We start from the raw sequence: 17,178 nt of genomic DNA on the forward strand, positions 1-17,178 counted from the left end.
GGGAAGTTGGAAGGCTATCACAAAAAATCCACTGGAATAAACTCTGAGTTCAGAGTATAGAGCTGCCCATTGGCTGAGTTGTGACTGCATTTCACTGGCTGGGCTGTCGCTGGAGGAGGAGGAAAGCCTGTCTCCTGCCCGGTAGTAGTAAAGGAGTATTGACTTGCCACGTGCCTCGTTTCATGTTGGGTATGCAGTTAACTACAGTGGTAGCTCTGAGAGCTTCCCCTTCTGGCCTCCTGACTCCATTTTAAGTGAGGTTTCCTGTATTAATTTTCACAGTTGCATGAATCCTTTTTCTTCCAATCAGTGCAATACTGTGCAGTCCCAACGAAAGTCCCTTAATCTGAATTCTTAGACTGGCCACAGAACCAATGTTTCTGAAGTCATTGTGGCTTTTTTTCTTAACCAAGGAAGAGCATGTCATGGTAAGTAGTTTGGGCACCTGCTCAGCCATGGCTCCAGAACTCTAGGTATCTTGCCCCTTTCTGGAGTGCATTTGATGACTGATCTCCTGTGACAGCACTTACTGTGGCCCTTTAAGGATGGAGAATTTGGGTGGGCAGAGAAGAGAAGAAAAGGCTCAGGAAAACTGGGGAGATGAAAGTGCACATGGTATGTTTAGCGAGAGGGGAGTCGACGGATCATAGATTCAGGCAAGTTGAATCTGTGATGTGCCAGATGCTGCACTAAGGACCAGAGGAGGCAGTGGTGGAGGAAGGGCTCATAGGCCTGCCTTTGGGAGCTCATGCTGTGGCAGAGATGAAGATGCACCAGGGGACGAGGATGCACCCTAATATATTTTTTTTCAAAAAACATATACTGTATATTAATATACTTCCAAGTATATGCAAATTGAGATTATATAATTAAATATATTTGGATATACTTGCAAATGTATTTGGAAAGGTGGGTCAAGTAGAGAAGATTGCAAAGGCTAGACTGGAGATTTCAGACTTCAGCCTGTGGGAGACAGGAAACCATATAGGTTAAAAAGGTGCTTTTAAGGAAGAGTAATATACCATCTTCGGAAAGGAGAACTGGCAGAGGAGAAAGACTGGACAGAAACCGGGAAACAAATTCACTGACTGTTCCTTTCAGTCCACAGATGTTGTATACCCAGTTCTTTTCCTTCCCAGATATTGGTGGCGTGCCATGCACGTGGCCAGACTAGGCTGGGTCCCAGGGCCAAAGACGGTCCTGGTCCTATTGGACTGGGTGTTCCGGAGTGGGAGATGGGCAGCAGATCCGTATTAGGAAAATCATCAGTGGGGAAGAGGATGTGCTCTGGAGCCTGACGGTGGGGAAGCTCTTGCCCAGGAGGCCTGAGTGGGAGAAGCAGCTAGTTGTGTAGAGCAGAGACTGGCAGTTCAGCAAAGGAAACAGCTTGTGTAGATGCCTTGAGGCTGCAGAGAAGCTGTAAGGACGGGGAGAGTGCAGCCATGTGGCTGGAAAGGCAGGAAGCATGCAGGAGATACTGAGCCCTGTTTGCAACCAGAAAGAGATCTTGAGAGCAATAGGAAGCTGGCGAAGCAAGCGAGGCATGATTGAATTGGTGTTTGGAGACAACTGCTGAGACTACTGTCTGGCACCTGGTTGGACAGGCAGAGAGACCGGACAGAGGATGTTGTGATTGGCTGGAACTCAGGAGGTGAGGACTGGGAGTGGGTGTTATTGGTGGGAATAAAGAAGGAAGACCAATGCCAGGGCTGCAGGAGGAGCCAAACAAGGACTCCGTGGCTGGTGGGTGGATCTAAATGGGGGAGGGAGGGGGTCAACTGAAACTTGATGGCATGTTTTCCAGGCTCAGTGGGTGGGAGGACTTCACTCTCCTCAATGCAGATACTCAACAAATGCAGTTTCATTTACCCCCTTCCCTTCCACTTGCAGCTCTGAACCAGACCCTCAGGGGTCTCTTAGATTCTCGACAAGTAACATCCATCGAGCTTTTCCTGTGTGCGGCTTGCAAGGTGTAGAAACATGTTTTCTCACACAGGCCTCAGAGCAGCCTATGGAGGGAGCTCTTGTTCCCTCCATGTTCTGAGCGAGGAATCTGGCATCCAGCAAGGTTAATAACTTCCCAAGGTGACACAGCTCACCCATGGCAGGATCTTGGTTAAGCAGGCTTCACTCTCGCTAAAGCAGTAACTTTGAGACCACGCTACAGCCTCCCCCGACACCCTCAGTGCCCCAGGGGTGTTTCAAGCCTCCCCCAGTCCTCCAGGCCCTCCTGGGACAGACCAACTGCAACACCTGCCTTTGCTGGAAGCTTCAGCAGGGCCTGGGCCTGCCGTCCCCTGAATCTAGCGAGTCTGAGGTCTGCCATCTAGCGGCCACTGCCTTCCTTTTTATTCTGAGCTTTTAAAAGAAAGGAAACTGGGAGTTCCCACATACAAGACAGGCCTGCATATTTATAGCATCACACCCTGTAAACAGGAAACTTCTCAGTCTTAGAGAAGGAGCCTGGTAACATAAACATAGCATATTGGCAATGAGTTCCTCCGCCCATTCAGCAAACATTTAAATATATATGTAATGCATATATATGTATATACATATATATTTAAGTGTTTGTGTCTATATATATATTTTTTTTTTTCATTCCCCTGGAAAGTAAACTCACTGAGACAGGGATTTCTTTTGTCTGCTAACTAATGAATTTCAAGAGCCTAGAACAGTGTGGCATTTGTATAGCAGACATGGGGATAAACATTTATTGAATGTCGAATAAATGAACACCTAACATTTAGTGCATCTTTACTATACACCAGGCACCTGACATGGGTGTTTTCTCATTTACTCCTAATGATGACTCAAGAGACAAGGAATGTCAAAATGCCCGTTTCTCAGATGTAGAGACTGATCCATAGAGGGACAAGAAGCTTACGAGGTTTGGGGAGAGCCGCTGGGTTTTGACTCAGGTTTTCTGATTTTAGAGACACTGCATTTAACTGCTGTGCATGATACCTTTTGTCTGCTCTGGGTGCCAGGCCTTGGGTGCAGCATTGCCACCATTTAGACTGGTGGTAGAAGTGCCTCCACAGGACGACCAGCCATTTCCCTCCTGTGTTTTGACTTTATTGAGTGAAGTCTTCCATCCCACGGTGCAATGACAGAGAGAGCAAATGGAGGGAATTCAAGAAAAGCTGGCTGGCCGACAAGGAGTCCCTGTCACTAGCCAGCTGTGTGGTTGTGTGACCCTGCACGGTGCCCCCACACCTCAGCTTCTCCATTAGTCAAAGGAGGAGACTGGGTTAGGATCCCTGCCTTCCCTTCCAGCTCCAATATTCTACTATTTCTGTGACTCCCAGGGAGCTGGATGAGAGTGAAGAGAGAGGACCACTGGTTCCTAGGCAACCAGTACCCGCCTCACCCATGTTGCCATGGTGATGATGGAAGTTGGGCTGATGGGATTACCAGCTCCTGCTAATTGCATATGAGAGCTCAAGGTCTCTGTCTCTTGCTTGCTGGCTGGCTGGCTCATACTTTCTCATTCTTCTAGGAACTGTGGGAAGATCTCCTCGCCTCCATCTGTGGCATCCCCAAGGCAGCCATAGTGCAATGGAAAGCAACTGGAAATGGAGCCTAGCTGTTCCTCTGAGTAGCTGTGTGACCTTGGGCAGGTTACTCGGCTTCTCTGAGCCTCCATTTCCCATGTGGAAAATGAAGGTGTTGGAATAGGGAGCCCTGTCTAAGGCTCTTCCCAGCTCTCAAATCCTTTGATGCCTAGGGAGCATGTCAGGGGAGCAGACCACATTGTTACTAGGCAACCAGCAGGCACCCTGCCCAAGTTGCCTTGGTGACTGGATACTAGAGGGGAGGGGAGTCGCTGCTGCAGCTAATTGCTTAATTATTTATGAGTGCCTCAAGTCCTTTTTGTTGTTTTCGTTGCTAGGGGCTGTGGGGTCACCTTCTCTTCCTCCCTCCTGCTACCCCAAGTCGCCTGAGGTGCACGTTGCACAGTGGGAGAGCACGTTGGCCTGGATCTCAAGCTACTCACCTTCTAGTCCTGCCTCTGTCATTTCCCAGAGCTGTGGCTTCGGGTAAGTCACCTCACCTCTCTGGGCCTCAGTTTCCTCATTTGTAAAGTGGGGGGTTTGCTTAGGTAATCTCCACATTTCCTTTTTACTGTGAATTTCTAATTCCTGCTGTCCAGTTGCAAATTGGGGAAGAAGGGGAATATTCCTAATTTTTTATCTTCTAAGGATGAGTCTGAGGAGCAGTAACAATAGTTAAATTTCTTAACATTTCAAACAGGAAGGGGATGACAATTAGGCCTGTTGTTCTCTGCTTGCCTCTCCCCTTAGCCATGTTGCCTGACCCATTTTATTAATCTTAAGGTCATTCAACGTTTATGTTTTTGGACATTACCTACTTCCAGCATGGATCTGAAGGGTTCACAGTATAAGATGCATCTGTTCAATTAGGCCTCTAAAATACAAATTAGGAGTCGGTTAATGTAAAAATAATGCTGCTGCTGCTTCATTGGTTACTACCAATGTTGTGATTAATCATCAGATGTAATTCTGAGCATCCTGGAAGCCAAAGCAAGAAGAGAGGGAGGTAGATAATTGTTATTCAATAAAGAAAAATTTCCAGATTGTTCCTTGTCCTAAATTCTGGAGGTGATTTATCTTGTGGTGCTTACTCTCTTTTAGAAACCGCAGACAAAACTTTTTAAATAAACCTTCACTGTTGACAGTATTGTTGAAGGACAGATTGACGAGTTCTAATCTAATTATAAAGCAAAAAGTCCCTTTCTACCTTAGGATTTTATGAAGATAAATCACTTAATAAACATAACTTCAGAATCAACCACTATTTATAAATCAGTTATATATAAATTCATGTAACCACTTTGCACACAAGTAATTTAGCAACATGTGTCAATTTTTTTAATGCAGACCAAAATTCTACTTCTCCAAACTTATTCCGAAATAAACTTGTGTAGCTGAGGAAAGACACTGAATATAAAAATGCTTATGGTAGCATTATTCATAAAAGAAAATGACTAAACCACATAAGTCTCGAGGACTAGTGAATTAAATTATGTTACTTTTTTACAATGGATTATTTTGCAAGCCCTCGAACTAGATGTATATGTTTCAATATGGGAGAAAGTCTTCAAATATATAATCTGAAGTAAATAAGGAGGTTCAGCAATAGCATAAAATGCTTTTCTTTCTCTTATGAAAGATATAGATAGGTATACACTTTCTGTATCTAGATACATGCTTTCATGTGCCTACTTGCATTTTTCTGGAAGGAAACTGTTAACAGTGGTTTCCTCTGGGCAGGAAGATTGATAGCCTTGGAAGGGAGGGAGACTTACTATTCACTGCCTTATTTTTACTATGAGGACCTGTTCATTTTCCAGTTAGGCAGTAGAGCCTGGCAGTTAAAAGCCTTAAGAGTCTGAATACCTGTGTTCAAATCCCAGCTCTGTCACTTACTAGCTGTGTGACCTTGGGATTAATTTAACTTCTGCATTCCATATCCATATTATGGATAAGTCCATAAAATAGTACCTCTCTCTTTGGATTGTTGTGAGGATTAAATGAATTAATAAGTATAAAACAGAACAGCCTAAACAATACCATCTATGCCTTTTCTCGAAAAAAATAAAGGAAAAATTAAATAAACAAAAAACCCTGCATCTAACCAAAAGGAGCCCCCGGATCTCAGAGTTGGAAGGACTTTATAAACATATCCCTGCTTCCGGCATCATGCGTTGTATACAAATTATATTTGAAGCAGGGATCACAAAGCATTGGTCTTATTTGCTTGTCATTTTATCTGAACTTGAATAAAACCTTTTCGACATGGCACCTATCTGGCGTTTCATAATAGGCATTTAAGATGCCCGTGCAGTCCCTGAACCCATCTGGTCTTACAGCTCCTGCTCTAGTCCATCCCATGAATGCTCAAGCCAAGAGCAGAACATATGCTAGGCCAGGTAGAAAATCTGTGAAAAGCTGGAACTCTACATCTGTTAAAGGCCAGCGAGGGACTCTTCAAAAGTCAAGCTTCGAGAGGGCATCCGTGCCCATGCCAGTTATGACATGTGTCCACAGCTCCCAGGCCTCTCCTTTTCTTTTGAAAGAGGGTGACAGAAGCCTGGCAAGGAGCTGCACTAGGACGATTCCTCTTCCTTTGGACTCAGGAATCTTAGGGCCGCAGGGATTTCCTCTCTTCTTCTTTCTTCTTTTCTTCTTCTTTCTTCTTCTTCTTCACACATCCAGAAAGGCGAGGGTTCCGTGTTCAAGGATGCCCGGTTGGTTCCCCTCTTCTTCGCAGGCGCTTTGGGGGAAAGTCTGGGAACTTAGGCCGACTTTGGGAACCTTCCTTTGAAGCTGGCCACGCTTTGGGCCACGCTTGGTCCCTGACTGTAGACCTACGGGTGCCCCCCCCCCCAAAAGGGCGGGATGGGAGGAGCTCTGTTGCCTTAAAAATTAGCAGAGTTAGGGAAACATGCTCACCCCGAGGAATTCAAAACTGACCTAGTAACCCCCCCCCCCCCGCCGCCCAAGTCGGCGGTCCCTGGCTTGTGCCCTCTGGCCCTGTGTTCGGACACTCTTGGGCATTCCGGGCTCTTCATCCATTTGGGCCAGCGGTTCCACTTGCCATCGCTGTGTCGCACCCGACTGTGCCTCCATCTGCCCTTGTATCCCTCCCTCCTCCTCCAGCCATCTGCCGGCTCTCCCACCCATCCTTGAGCCTGCTGGTATTTCTCTGCACCCGTCCTCCCCTGCCACCAAGGGCGTCTGAAATTCCGTGCAGCGGTCCGCTGGTCCATCCCCCCGGCCTCGCGTCTGTGTGCAGGGGCAGCCGTCCGTGCGGCCGGGCCTGGGTTCGCCGACCCCGACCCCGACCCCGACCCGGACCCCGACCCCAGAGCGCGCTCAGCGGGGCCCGCCCCCCTCCCGCCGCCCGCGGGGTCGGCGCCGGAGCGCGCGGCTCCCAGGCCCGGGGCGCGCGGGGCGCGCGGGGCGGGGAGGGGCCGGGCCGGGCCGGGGCGGGGCGCGCGCGGGCGGGCGGGGCGGGGCGGGGCGGCCGGGGTGACTCAGCCGCCGCTCGCCCCGCGGTCCGCGCGTCCGCCGGCCTCGCAGGCGGGGCGGAGAAAATGGCGATGCCCCCGGCCGCCGTGCCCCCCGCGCGCGCCCCGGAGCCGCCGGGGCCCCGAGCCGCCAGCGCCGCCTCCGCCAGCGCCGCCGCGCCGCTCGGCCTGCAGCAGCTGTCGGCGCTCCGGCCCGAGCCGGGAGAGGTCCCGCTGCACTCGCCCTGGACCTTCTGGCTCGACAGGTGAGGGGCGCGGGGCCCGCCGCGTGCGCGCAGCCCGCTTCGTCCCGGCGCCCCCCCGCCCCCCCGGGCGCCCCGGGCCCGCCCCGCCGCCGCCCGTGCGCCCGTGCGCCCGTGCGCCCGGGGCGCGCAGAGCCGGGGCGGGGGCCCGGGGCCGGGAGAGGCCGGGGCGGCCGGGGGCCGGGGGCCCGCGAGCGCGCTGGCGCAGCCCCCGAAGTTCCCGCACCACTTTCCCCTCCGGCTCCTCGCCGTCCCGGGGCCCCGCCGACCCCGGGTGGGGGCCTCCGCCGTGACAGCGCTCGGGACGGGGGCCGGGCTGCCCGGGGCTGCGCCTGGCTCCCCTCCGCCGTTCCCCGTGCAGCCGGCCGGCCGCCTTCCCGGCTCGGGGACCTCGGCGAGCAGCCCGCCTCACTCCGTCGGTGACAGCTCTCTCCCCGGGTCAGCGCGGGGCGCCATCGCCCCAGAAGCACCTCCCGGACCATCCCCGACTACCGCAGCCGGGGGTGGGGGGGGGCACGCCCCGGCCTTGCGGTCACGCCGCGTTCCCTGCCCCCCTTGTGCTCCCCTGGAATGCGTCGTGCTGCCCTAGACTGTCATGTACGAATCTGTCTGTTTTGTGTGTCTCAGCCCCCTCATTTCTTCCCCTCTGTTGGAAGCCACTGAGCAGGGACTTTTTTTTTTTTCTTTTTTTTCTGTTTTGGACACCTGTTCTATCCCAGCACCTATGGGACTGGACCTGGTACATAGCAGGAGCACAGCCAAACTTTGACTAATGAATAAATGCACGAGTGCAAAGCCCTTAGGATCCGTTACGGGGGGGGGGGGGTGCCCACAGAGTATTATGTACGAATCTGTTTGTTTTGTGTGTCTCAGCCCCCTCATTTCTTCCCCTCTGTTGGAAGCCACTGAGCAGGGACTTTTTTTTTTTTTTCTTTTTTTTCTGTTTTGGACACCTGTTCTATCCCAGCACCTATGGGACTGGACCTGGTACATAGCAGGAGCACAACCAAACTTTGATGAATAAATGCACGAATGCAAAGCCCTTCTTAGGATCCGTTCGTTACCCAGGGGGGGTGCCCACAGAGTATTATGTACAAATCTGTTTGTGTGTCTCAGCCGCTCATTTCTTCCCCTCCGTTGAAAGCCATTGAGCAGGGACTTTTTTTTCTTTCTTTTTTATTTTTTTAATTTTGGACACCTGTTCTATCCCAGCACCTAGGACTGGACCTGGTACATAGCAGGAGCACAGCCAAACTTCGACTAATGAATAAATGCACGAATGCAAAGCCCTTCTTAGTATCCATTACCCCGGGCGGGCAGGGGGTGGGGGGGTGCCCAAAGACGATACCTCAAGGTTGTCCCAGAAGCGTATGGAAATGTTGATGACACTTGTAGATACAGTTAAATATTAGGAGGAAAGGTATATATGACTGTTCTCTGTGAGATTTTCTTACGAGACCCAAATCTGGTGTTAAAAAAAAAAAAAGCCTTGCATAAAATGCCGGAAGGATTTTTTAAAAGTGATTATTAAATCATCCCTTGAAGGAAGACCACTTCATTCCTTCCTTCTTGTTGTAGTTAGCACCCATCTATAAGAATCTCTAAGAACTGACATTTGGAGTCACTGTCTTTTCCGGGGACCTAAAGAAGTTGGGGGGTGGAGTAGATAACAATGAGTCTCGGTTTTGAAAACATTTTCACTTTCATTATGGGATGCTAAGAAAGCATTTTACTGTCACAATAGGAGTGGTTTTGGCTAACATCAAGGGAATGAAATCTTGCGTCTGTTTTCAAAGGTGTGCTGTGACTATTGTTGCTACCTGCTGTTTTCAAGTTGTTAAAGAGGGGCCTCTGGTCTGTGAGGAGACTGTGGACTGGCAGAAACAGTATCAGGAGAGTTAAAAGGGTCACAAATTCATCTCCTTAAAGGCACAACATTTTAAGAATAGATCTGAGATTTTAATACCACATAACAACAAATAACTTTTTAAGAAAATCCGGTAGCATCGAGGATAAGAATATAGGAACTTCAATGAAGGCACAAACTCGAACTTTCTTAGTATGTATTTGTGCAGTTTTGTTCTCTGAAAGCTGGCACTCAAGTGAAATGTTACTGCAGTAGTGTTCAGGTTGGTAATAGAAATAATTACATTATGTGATTATTATCTAATTTCTATAAGAAATTAGAATTACTTGCAGAGTTGCTCATTTGAATTCATTTTGCCCCATCAGTCGTCCCATAGCTTTTATCGAATTGTCTCCACTTTTCTGAGAGGCCATTTCATTCATGTAGACTGGCTCCCTTCCCCTTTGGGTTATGAATACATTGTGTTCTAGAAGTTTATTTGTAGCTTCTCCCCCCCTAGGGAAACAAGGTTCTAGAGAGAGTAGTAAAGCTCTCAGGAGAGCCCTCCAAGGCAGTCTTCTCCCCAGCATAGCTGATGTCTGCCCCTGAGGGCATCAGTTTGAGTTCCATAGCATCCAGAGGGTTTCTGCTCCCTAAAACTTCCCTTTGGCACCTGCCATCTGTCCTGTCCTCCCTTTCAACCTACTCTGTGACCAGAGACAAGTGATTTAGCCCCACTAAACCTCAGTTTCATTGTGTAAAATGGGGAGAGTCATAGATTGTATCTCATGGGGGTAATTCTGAGGATTAATGGATGAATATAAAGCACTAACATGGGTGCCCAGCCTAGAATAAGTGGTTAATAAATATTGATAACTAACATTGTTACCCGAAGCTCCCAGACTACCGCCCCCCCCCCCCAACACACACACCCCAACAGTCCCTGGAGCAACTTATCTGACCTTAGTGTCAGGAAACCAGCAACCTGAATTCATTTTCCCCCACTGGATCAATTGGAGAGTCCCTTAAGTAGAGTTATTTGCATTTTCAATAGCAAATTTCAGTAAGTCCGTATTTGTTTTGTTGTTGTTGTTTAACTAGACTGTATGGCTAAGAATGTAAGCATTTGAGGTATAATTTTGGTTGGAGACACAGAATGAAGCATTTTCCTCCCTGTTTTTGACTCTTAAAAACCCTATCCTGTCTCAGTCTTGATCTCAGGGGCTGCTCTGAGTTGCTTGTCTCTGAGGACTTTGTTTTCGTCTTGCGGTGACCCTGTTTCTCGGAGTTTGACCCGCAGGACTCAATCCTCAGGCCTCGTGTCCCTGTCCACACCAGTGATAGCATTCAGTCACAAGGCATTCAGTTCAGTTCTCATCACACTGGTGATTCCCACAATTTTACACTTGCGCGTGCAGCTCCTCCTCTCGGTCTCCATATGGATGTCTAATACACATCCAAACTCAACACATGTCAGACCACCTCTTCAGCTTCTCTCCCAAATTTGCCTTCTTCCATCTGTCCCGTCTCATATAAGAGCAGTTAACAACAGTAACTCCATCCTCGCAGTTGCTCAGCACCCACATCTTGGAGACCTCTGTGGCTCTGCTCTCCTTGTCTTCCCCACTCCTTCTCCCTCCCCTCCATCCACTCTCCTCAGACACTGCTGATTCGACCACACAAATGTGTCCACAATCCAATGGCGCTCCCACCACCTGAGCCACACGGCCTCTCTCCCCTGGACCACTGCAGGAGTGTGCTAACTGCTCTCCCTGCTTCTACCCTTGCCCGCCTTCCCCCTGCCAGTCTTTTCCCATCACAGCAGCTGAAGTCATACCTAAGTTAAGGCCTGTTGCTTCTTTGCTCTCCTTTTCACTCAGAGGCAAAACCCAAAGTACTTAACAATAGCCCTTGAGACTCTGCAGCATTTCCTGTATCCGCCCAATATGCCTTCCCCCCCTGTCTCCCTCTCACTCTCTCTTCTGCCCTTCTAGCTCTTTCTCTGTCATCCCAAGCATGGGCCTTAGCCACCAATAGTCCCTCCTGCCTGGAATACTCTTCCTCAGTCATCTGCTAGGACTTTGCTTTCCTCTCTGTCTTAGGGAGGCTTTTCCTAACCACTGATACTAAACGGCATGCACATCCTGACACACCCTCCCCATGCCCCTGACCCTGCTTTATTTTCTCCGTGGAATTCTGTGTTTGTACATATTCTCTCCCTGGAACATCGGCTTCATAGGGTTCTTCCTGCATCCTTCTGCCCTCAGCTCCCGGATCAGCACCTGGCATAAGTCATCCCACACCAAAGAGTTAGAGATTATGGAATTCTACTCCTAGTGACTTCCCCTTCTCCCATAGTGGTTCGTGTTACTTGGACTGTCATTTGTAAATCTGCATCCCCAGCCCTGATCTCTCTCCCGAGTTCTGGATACCATATCTGCCACAGGCTGGTTAGCAATTCCACCGTCTAATGCATTTTTCAGAGTTTGAAGTCCTTGAGTCCTTTCTCGTGTACACTACTCCATGCAGTTCTGTGCTTCAGATGTTTGATCCCCTGTTGGAAGACTTGGCCCAAGCCAAAGCCACACATTCCTCTCCACATGCCTGCATCTGTGCTCTCTAGCCTCAGGTACATGCTTCCAGGTTGCCTGCTCTCAAGCTCTTCCCTCCTCTCGGCATCCCCCACCTGGGCCCCTGGGCTTAGCCTTCTGACCTGCACCTGGTCTTGTCATCCCAAAAACTCCCTGCCTTTTTCCTCTACCCCAGCAGGGGATTGTGACTCTGTCTCTCCTCACTTAAACGTGCCTTTGTTGTGGGCTCATGTGCTCCAGGCTGGTGGGATTCTGGATCTCCACCCCTGCTTTCATCACAGCAGAGCTGATTGGTTTTGTTATTGTTTTAGAAATGATCCTCTCTCATTTGAAAAGAGCATTCCCCAGCTTAAAAACAAAAACAAAACACAAACAAAACCTAAAACAGCCTTCAGGATATGGTGTGAACTTCTATATTGCTTTTTTTTTTTTTTTTAACATGAAACTCATTTTTTTTAGCCTCATCCTCTAGGTCTCCTCAACTCCAAAATACCACTCACTGTGTTCAGTCTCACTAGTAACAGTGGATTTCTGGCCCTTTTCCTGCATAAGCCATGATTTGCCAGCCCCTGGGATTTGTCTTCTGATGTTCCTTCTTGTTGGGATGTCCTTCTCTCCTTTGTCTACCTGAAAAGCTTCCATGCATCCTTCAAGGCCTTGCAAAGATACCAGCTCTGTAATTGTCCTTAAATAGCCCTTGGCCCAGGCAGGATTGAGCCCACCTCCTTTGTGCTCCCGCAGCATTTTTTAATATGCCAGTATTTGTATCCGGGGTTATTGATGGCTCTTCTGTCCCTCCCTCTTGACCATTAGACTTGGCCTGCCTCATGTCTGGCTCTCCAGGAGTGGACATTACAGTGCACATAGTAGGTACTTAAAGAGTATTTGTGTTCTTGTGTCTTTAGTCACAAAGGTAGGCCAGTCATGTATGTCTCCCACCAACCTACCTCATCGGGGTTTACCTCTACCCAACCAGTGTTTCTCAAAATCTCAAAAGCCTTGCCACTTCCATCTGCATCACCTGGCTGTGCTTCTTCAAATACAAGCTCCTAACCCTGCCCAGGACCTGCTCTCTCTCAGACCTCTTGGAGTAGAATGCATATTTGTAACAAATGCTGTATACCTCACAACTGGAGAATTACTGCTCTGTTTATTGATCAGGTCATTTGAGCATCTTAGTTGCCCATCACTGTTCTCAGCGCTAAGAATGCAAACACATTGACAACATGGTCCCAGGCCTCCCTGGAGGGATGCCTCTCATACCGCATGCTACCATGGCATCAGTGGAGGTACCAAGTTCCAGAGGGACCCCCCCCAAAACACACACACCTCCTTCACCGTGTGATGCTTTTGCATGCATTCCTCCATAATAACAGACTTGATAGAGAGGATCCCAAGATCATCTTTGTTCATAGAGTGGCCTATTGGGACTAGGCGAGGGTAGAAGGCTGTATGGAAGTATATAGTTGGCAGGATACAGTGGCTGGCATCTGCACCTGTTTCCCTCATTTTCGCCTTTCTGAACTCACAGGCTCACTCAGTGGCTGAGGATTTTATTTTCTGGAAGGGGGAAACAGCCTCCAGGTAGCACAGGCAGGGAAGGGCTCTGACACAGGGGCTCACAGCCTCTCTACCTCTGCGTCAGTGGTCGTTTCCTGCAGTTGGGCCTGAACATCCTCACTCAGAAAAGTACCAGTCCTTCCTTGGCACTAGCTGCTCAAAAATCTGTTTTCCTTCCTCTAATATTACAGATGCTGTTTCCTTATTTCCAAACCTAAGACAGCTGGCAAGACTTTAGTGGTCTGGCATGGTGACAGTCCAAAACCTGGCCTTTGTCCACTGTCACCTCTCACACTGTTATAGTTCTCTTCTACCCAACTTCTGTGTATGGAGGGATTAGTTATATAGCAAAAGGAAAAGAGTCCCAGTTGCTAGTGTCAAAGGAGTTTATACGCTAGGAATGAAAATAGAAGGAAGCCTGGAAAAATAAAAATAAATGTGCAAAAATAAAGCATTTAGATTATGAAGCGTGTTTCAATAGATGCGTTATTAAATGTTAATGATAGACTGTGGACTATTTGTGAATGTGACTCTCCAATAGGAAGCTGATATAGCCACAAGCCACAGATCTATCTAAAGGTGATTAAAATGAAATCAGCTTTAATGGAGTGAATGATATATGAAGGATGTTCTTCATCACAGAACTGAGCCTGTCCATATTTTCCCTCTGACAGCTGAGCCCAATGTTAGTAAATTCACCAAGACTGGCTTTTAGGAGATGTATCCCTCTCTAAGGCTGTTCTCTTGGCTTAAATGAAGTGGTCACTCATATGAGATGGAATATTGTCAGTATTCGTTTCTTCCACTGATAATCTATTGTGTGCGTACACTGGGCACGTATGTCCATTACTTGAGTATATTGTACCATATATAAAATTCCACATTTTAGCCTATCAATATTAACTATCCTTTACTTCGCTGTGCTAGGTACTCCGCTGGTTGCTGTACCCATGAAGTCCTCACAATATTTTTTTTTGAGATTTTTAATTTATTTATTCGTGAGAGACACACACACACACACACACACACACACACACAGAGAGAGAGAGAGAGGCAGAGACACAGGCAGAGGGAGAAGCAGGCTCCATGCAGAGAGCCTGAGGTGGGACGCAATCCCAGGTCTCCAGGATCATGCCCGGGGCTGAAGGCAGCGCTAAACCACTGAGCCACCTAGGCTGCCCAGTCCTCACAATATTGAAGTAGGATATACCAGCAACGTTTTACAGATGAGAGAACTGAGGCCCAGAGAAACGACTTGACTAAGGTCACACAGCTAACACAGACTGGAAACAGGATTTGAGCTGAGGAGTGTGTGACCCCAAGCACTAGTGTCCCTAACCCTGCTGAACACCACTCCCCTGTGAATATGGACAATGAACGAGATTCAGTTCTCCCATATTTCATATCCTGAAATGAGAGGTAATCTGGGCCTACCACTGAATTTCACAAATGAGGAAATCAGTCTCCTGTTTTCCTGGTAAGAAAAGTAAGCCAAAATTTACAAAGAAGAGACCCTTGCCTAAAATCCATATTTAAGAGCCTGTGTAGGATTGTCCTTCACCTTTAATGATAGCCTCATCTTGATAATCTTTTTTGGGTGATGACAAAAAATGCATCTGTGAGAAAAGTGATTTTTATGTGTTTTTTATGATGCTACCTATAGTTCATTAGCTTTTACTTGCCAAGTTTTTAGCATTTCTTATGGGGACTTGATTTAGATGACATGGCCCAGCACATCTCAAACTTCAATATGTATACAAATCACATAGGATTCAGCAGGTGTCTAATGGGCCTGGAAATGCTGTAGCTCTCACAAGTGCCCAGGTGACGCTACTGGTTGACGGACCACACTTTGGCAGGGACACAGACAGGAGTAGAGGAAACCCTTCCAACTTCTTTTCTTTGAAAAAAGCATTTCCACGTATCCAAGTCACTGGTAAGTGGTGCTGTGGACCTGCTAAGAGCTAGCTAGCTAGCTAGGTAATGGTGAAGAGAATTTCCTTAGGTATTTTACAAGGGCTTCTGTCTCCATGAATTATTCATGAGCCTTGCTCACCTGTAGTAAACATATCTTAAAGGGTGGGGTTGAATAGAGAAGGCACATTTGCATTGCATGGAAGTACATTGAGGATTGCAAGCTACAGGAGAGTTGAGACTGCTTGGTGCAGAGCTGTGTTCATGGCACCAAGCAGAGGATGTGTCATGTAGTAAGTGATCAGTTTAGGCTGGTGACTAATAGCAAGGTTGCCAGCCACCCATGGTTTGAGTCCAGGGCTGCCACTAGCCAGCTCTGTGTCTTTGGCACGTCACCACCCTCAGGCTTAGTTTGCTTATCTGCAGAATGGAAATGCATAATATTTTAATGAGGATGAAATGAGATAATGCATGTATGTAACATATGATACATAATTTTTCAGTTATTGGGGGCTCAGTAAGTATTTCTGGGATAAGAGAGAGAATAAAATGCTTTGAAGCATTACAGACTTAAATTGAGCTAAAAGAACTCTGTCTTGTGAGATTCTCAGGGACCTACTTTAATGAATAGATAAAGATGATTTGTAAGTAACACATTAACTTTTTGCATATAAATGGTGCTTAGGTGCCTGGAAACCATTTAAGCAGAACAGTTGGTCCAAACTTATGGGACTTTCTGCTTTCTCCTAACTCCCCAAATGAAAAAAAATTTTAACCAATTTTACACAGAGTGCCTTAAGGTGCATCTCCTGTTATTCTGTTATGCAGTTGAAGACACACAGGAGTGACATAAAGCTGGATTTGGGAATTTGGGTCGTAAGTAACCTTAAGAGTTCCCCTGACATGTTTACACTCATCATCTAGTTGGCACACCTTGAAGGATCCCCTCCCACTTCTGCCTCAACCATCACCACTTCTGGATTAGCCAAGTCCAAGTAGAAACAGCGCTCAGGATAGCTACGGCTTTAAGCCCAGAGACATGGGCACCTGATGGGCTTTCTTTTCTGAGGACAGAATCTAGGAATTTCTCAGCTCTGTGTGTGACTCTCACAGATTTCTTGGGATTCTTACTCGCTGTCCCACAGGTAGAAAATGTGATCAGTGTGTCTCTTAGTTCTAACTGCGCTCTTCTCTATTCCTGTTTTTTTTTTTTTTTGCCTCCGATGGCAATGATGATGATGGTGGTGTTAGCAACAGTTGCTTATTAGGCCCCAGGTGTTGGGTAAATGCTTTGTAGAGCATTCACTTATATAGTCTAAGTAGCAAAGCAGTGGGTGACATAGAGGACCATGTTCTCAGAAAGGGGAAGTGAGGGCCAGAGAGGGTCAGGCTTGTTACACAGCTGGGAGGTAGCAGAGCTGGGACTTGAACTCAAATCCCTTGATTCCAAGGGCCATCCTTGTAACCCCTCTGTTTTCCCGCCTTCCTGCTACAGCCCATTTGTGGCTTTTGTTTGGTAAAGTATCTTCTTCCCGTGCCCGGCCCCAGAAAATGATGACCTATACATGTGTTCTTACTGAATTGTGTTCCTTGTATCAAATTTGGGAATATGTTATTGCCGGGGATCCTTGGTAGCCTCCAGCCCAGCTCTGCATCTCTGCCATCTTCCCCCCTCCCAACAGCGTGGCCAGATGGAGAATGGTGGAAGAATAACAGGCCAGAGCAAGGAGTGGGTCCAAGGAGGGAGTAGATAACCTAAAGAGGAATGAGAAAGGGATTTGCCCTAAGATACCAGGTGAGACCCTCCCATGATGACAATGACAGCTTGGTTTTTACTGGGAACCATCCTTGTCTAAGAGGAAGATCATGGGAATCAGAGCTAGACAGACCAGGGAAAGAGTGCAAATCTGCTACTTAAAAAGCCTCACTGAGTAAAAATTTAAAAAAAAAAAAAAAAAAAAAAGGGAT

At 47.8% G+C, this 17,178-nt stretch overlaps 1 protein-coding gene across 2 annotated transcripts in view; it reads left to right on the forward strand.

Annotated features, from left to right (window-relative positions):
- Nucleotides 1-3,895: 3,895 nt before the first annotated feature.
- The window catches only part of EIF4E3 (eukaryotic translation initiation factor 4E family member 3), a 40,662-nt gene continuing 27,379 nt past the window's right edge, over nt 3,896-17,178 (forward strand). Inside the window, exon 1 of one of the 2 annotated variants that reach the window (XM_055344617.1) lies at nt 3,896-4,043. Coding sequence is in view for 1 of the 2 variants with exons in the window: in XM_055344616.1 (XP_055200591.1) it covers nt 7,124-7,302 (179 nt within the window). In the remaining variant the exon portion in view is untranslated. Of the gene's footprint in view, nt 4,044-7,123; nt 7,303-17,178 lie in introns of those variants that run through there. The other variant, XM_055344616.1, reaches the window with a different exon arrangement.

This window comes from Nyctereutes procyonoides, unplaced genomic scaffold (assembly GCF_905146905.1).
Source record: "Nyctereutes procyonoides isolate TBG_1078 unplaced genomic scaffold, NYPRO_anot_genome, whole genome shotgun sequence".
Taxonomy (NCBI): domain Eukaryota; kingdom Metazoa; phylum Chordata; class Mammalia; order Carnivora; family Canidae; genus Nyctereutes; species Nyctereutes procyonoides.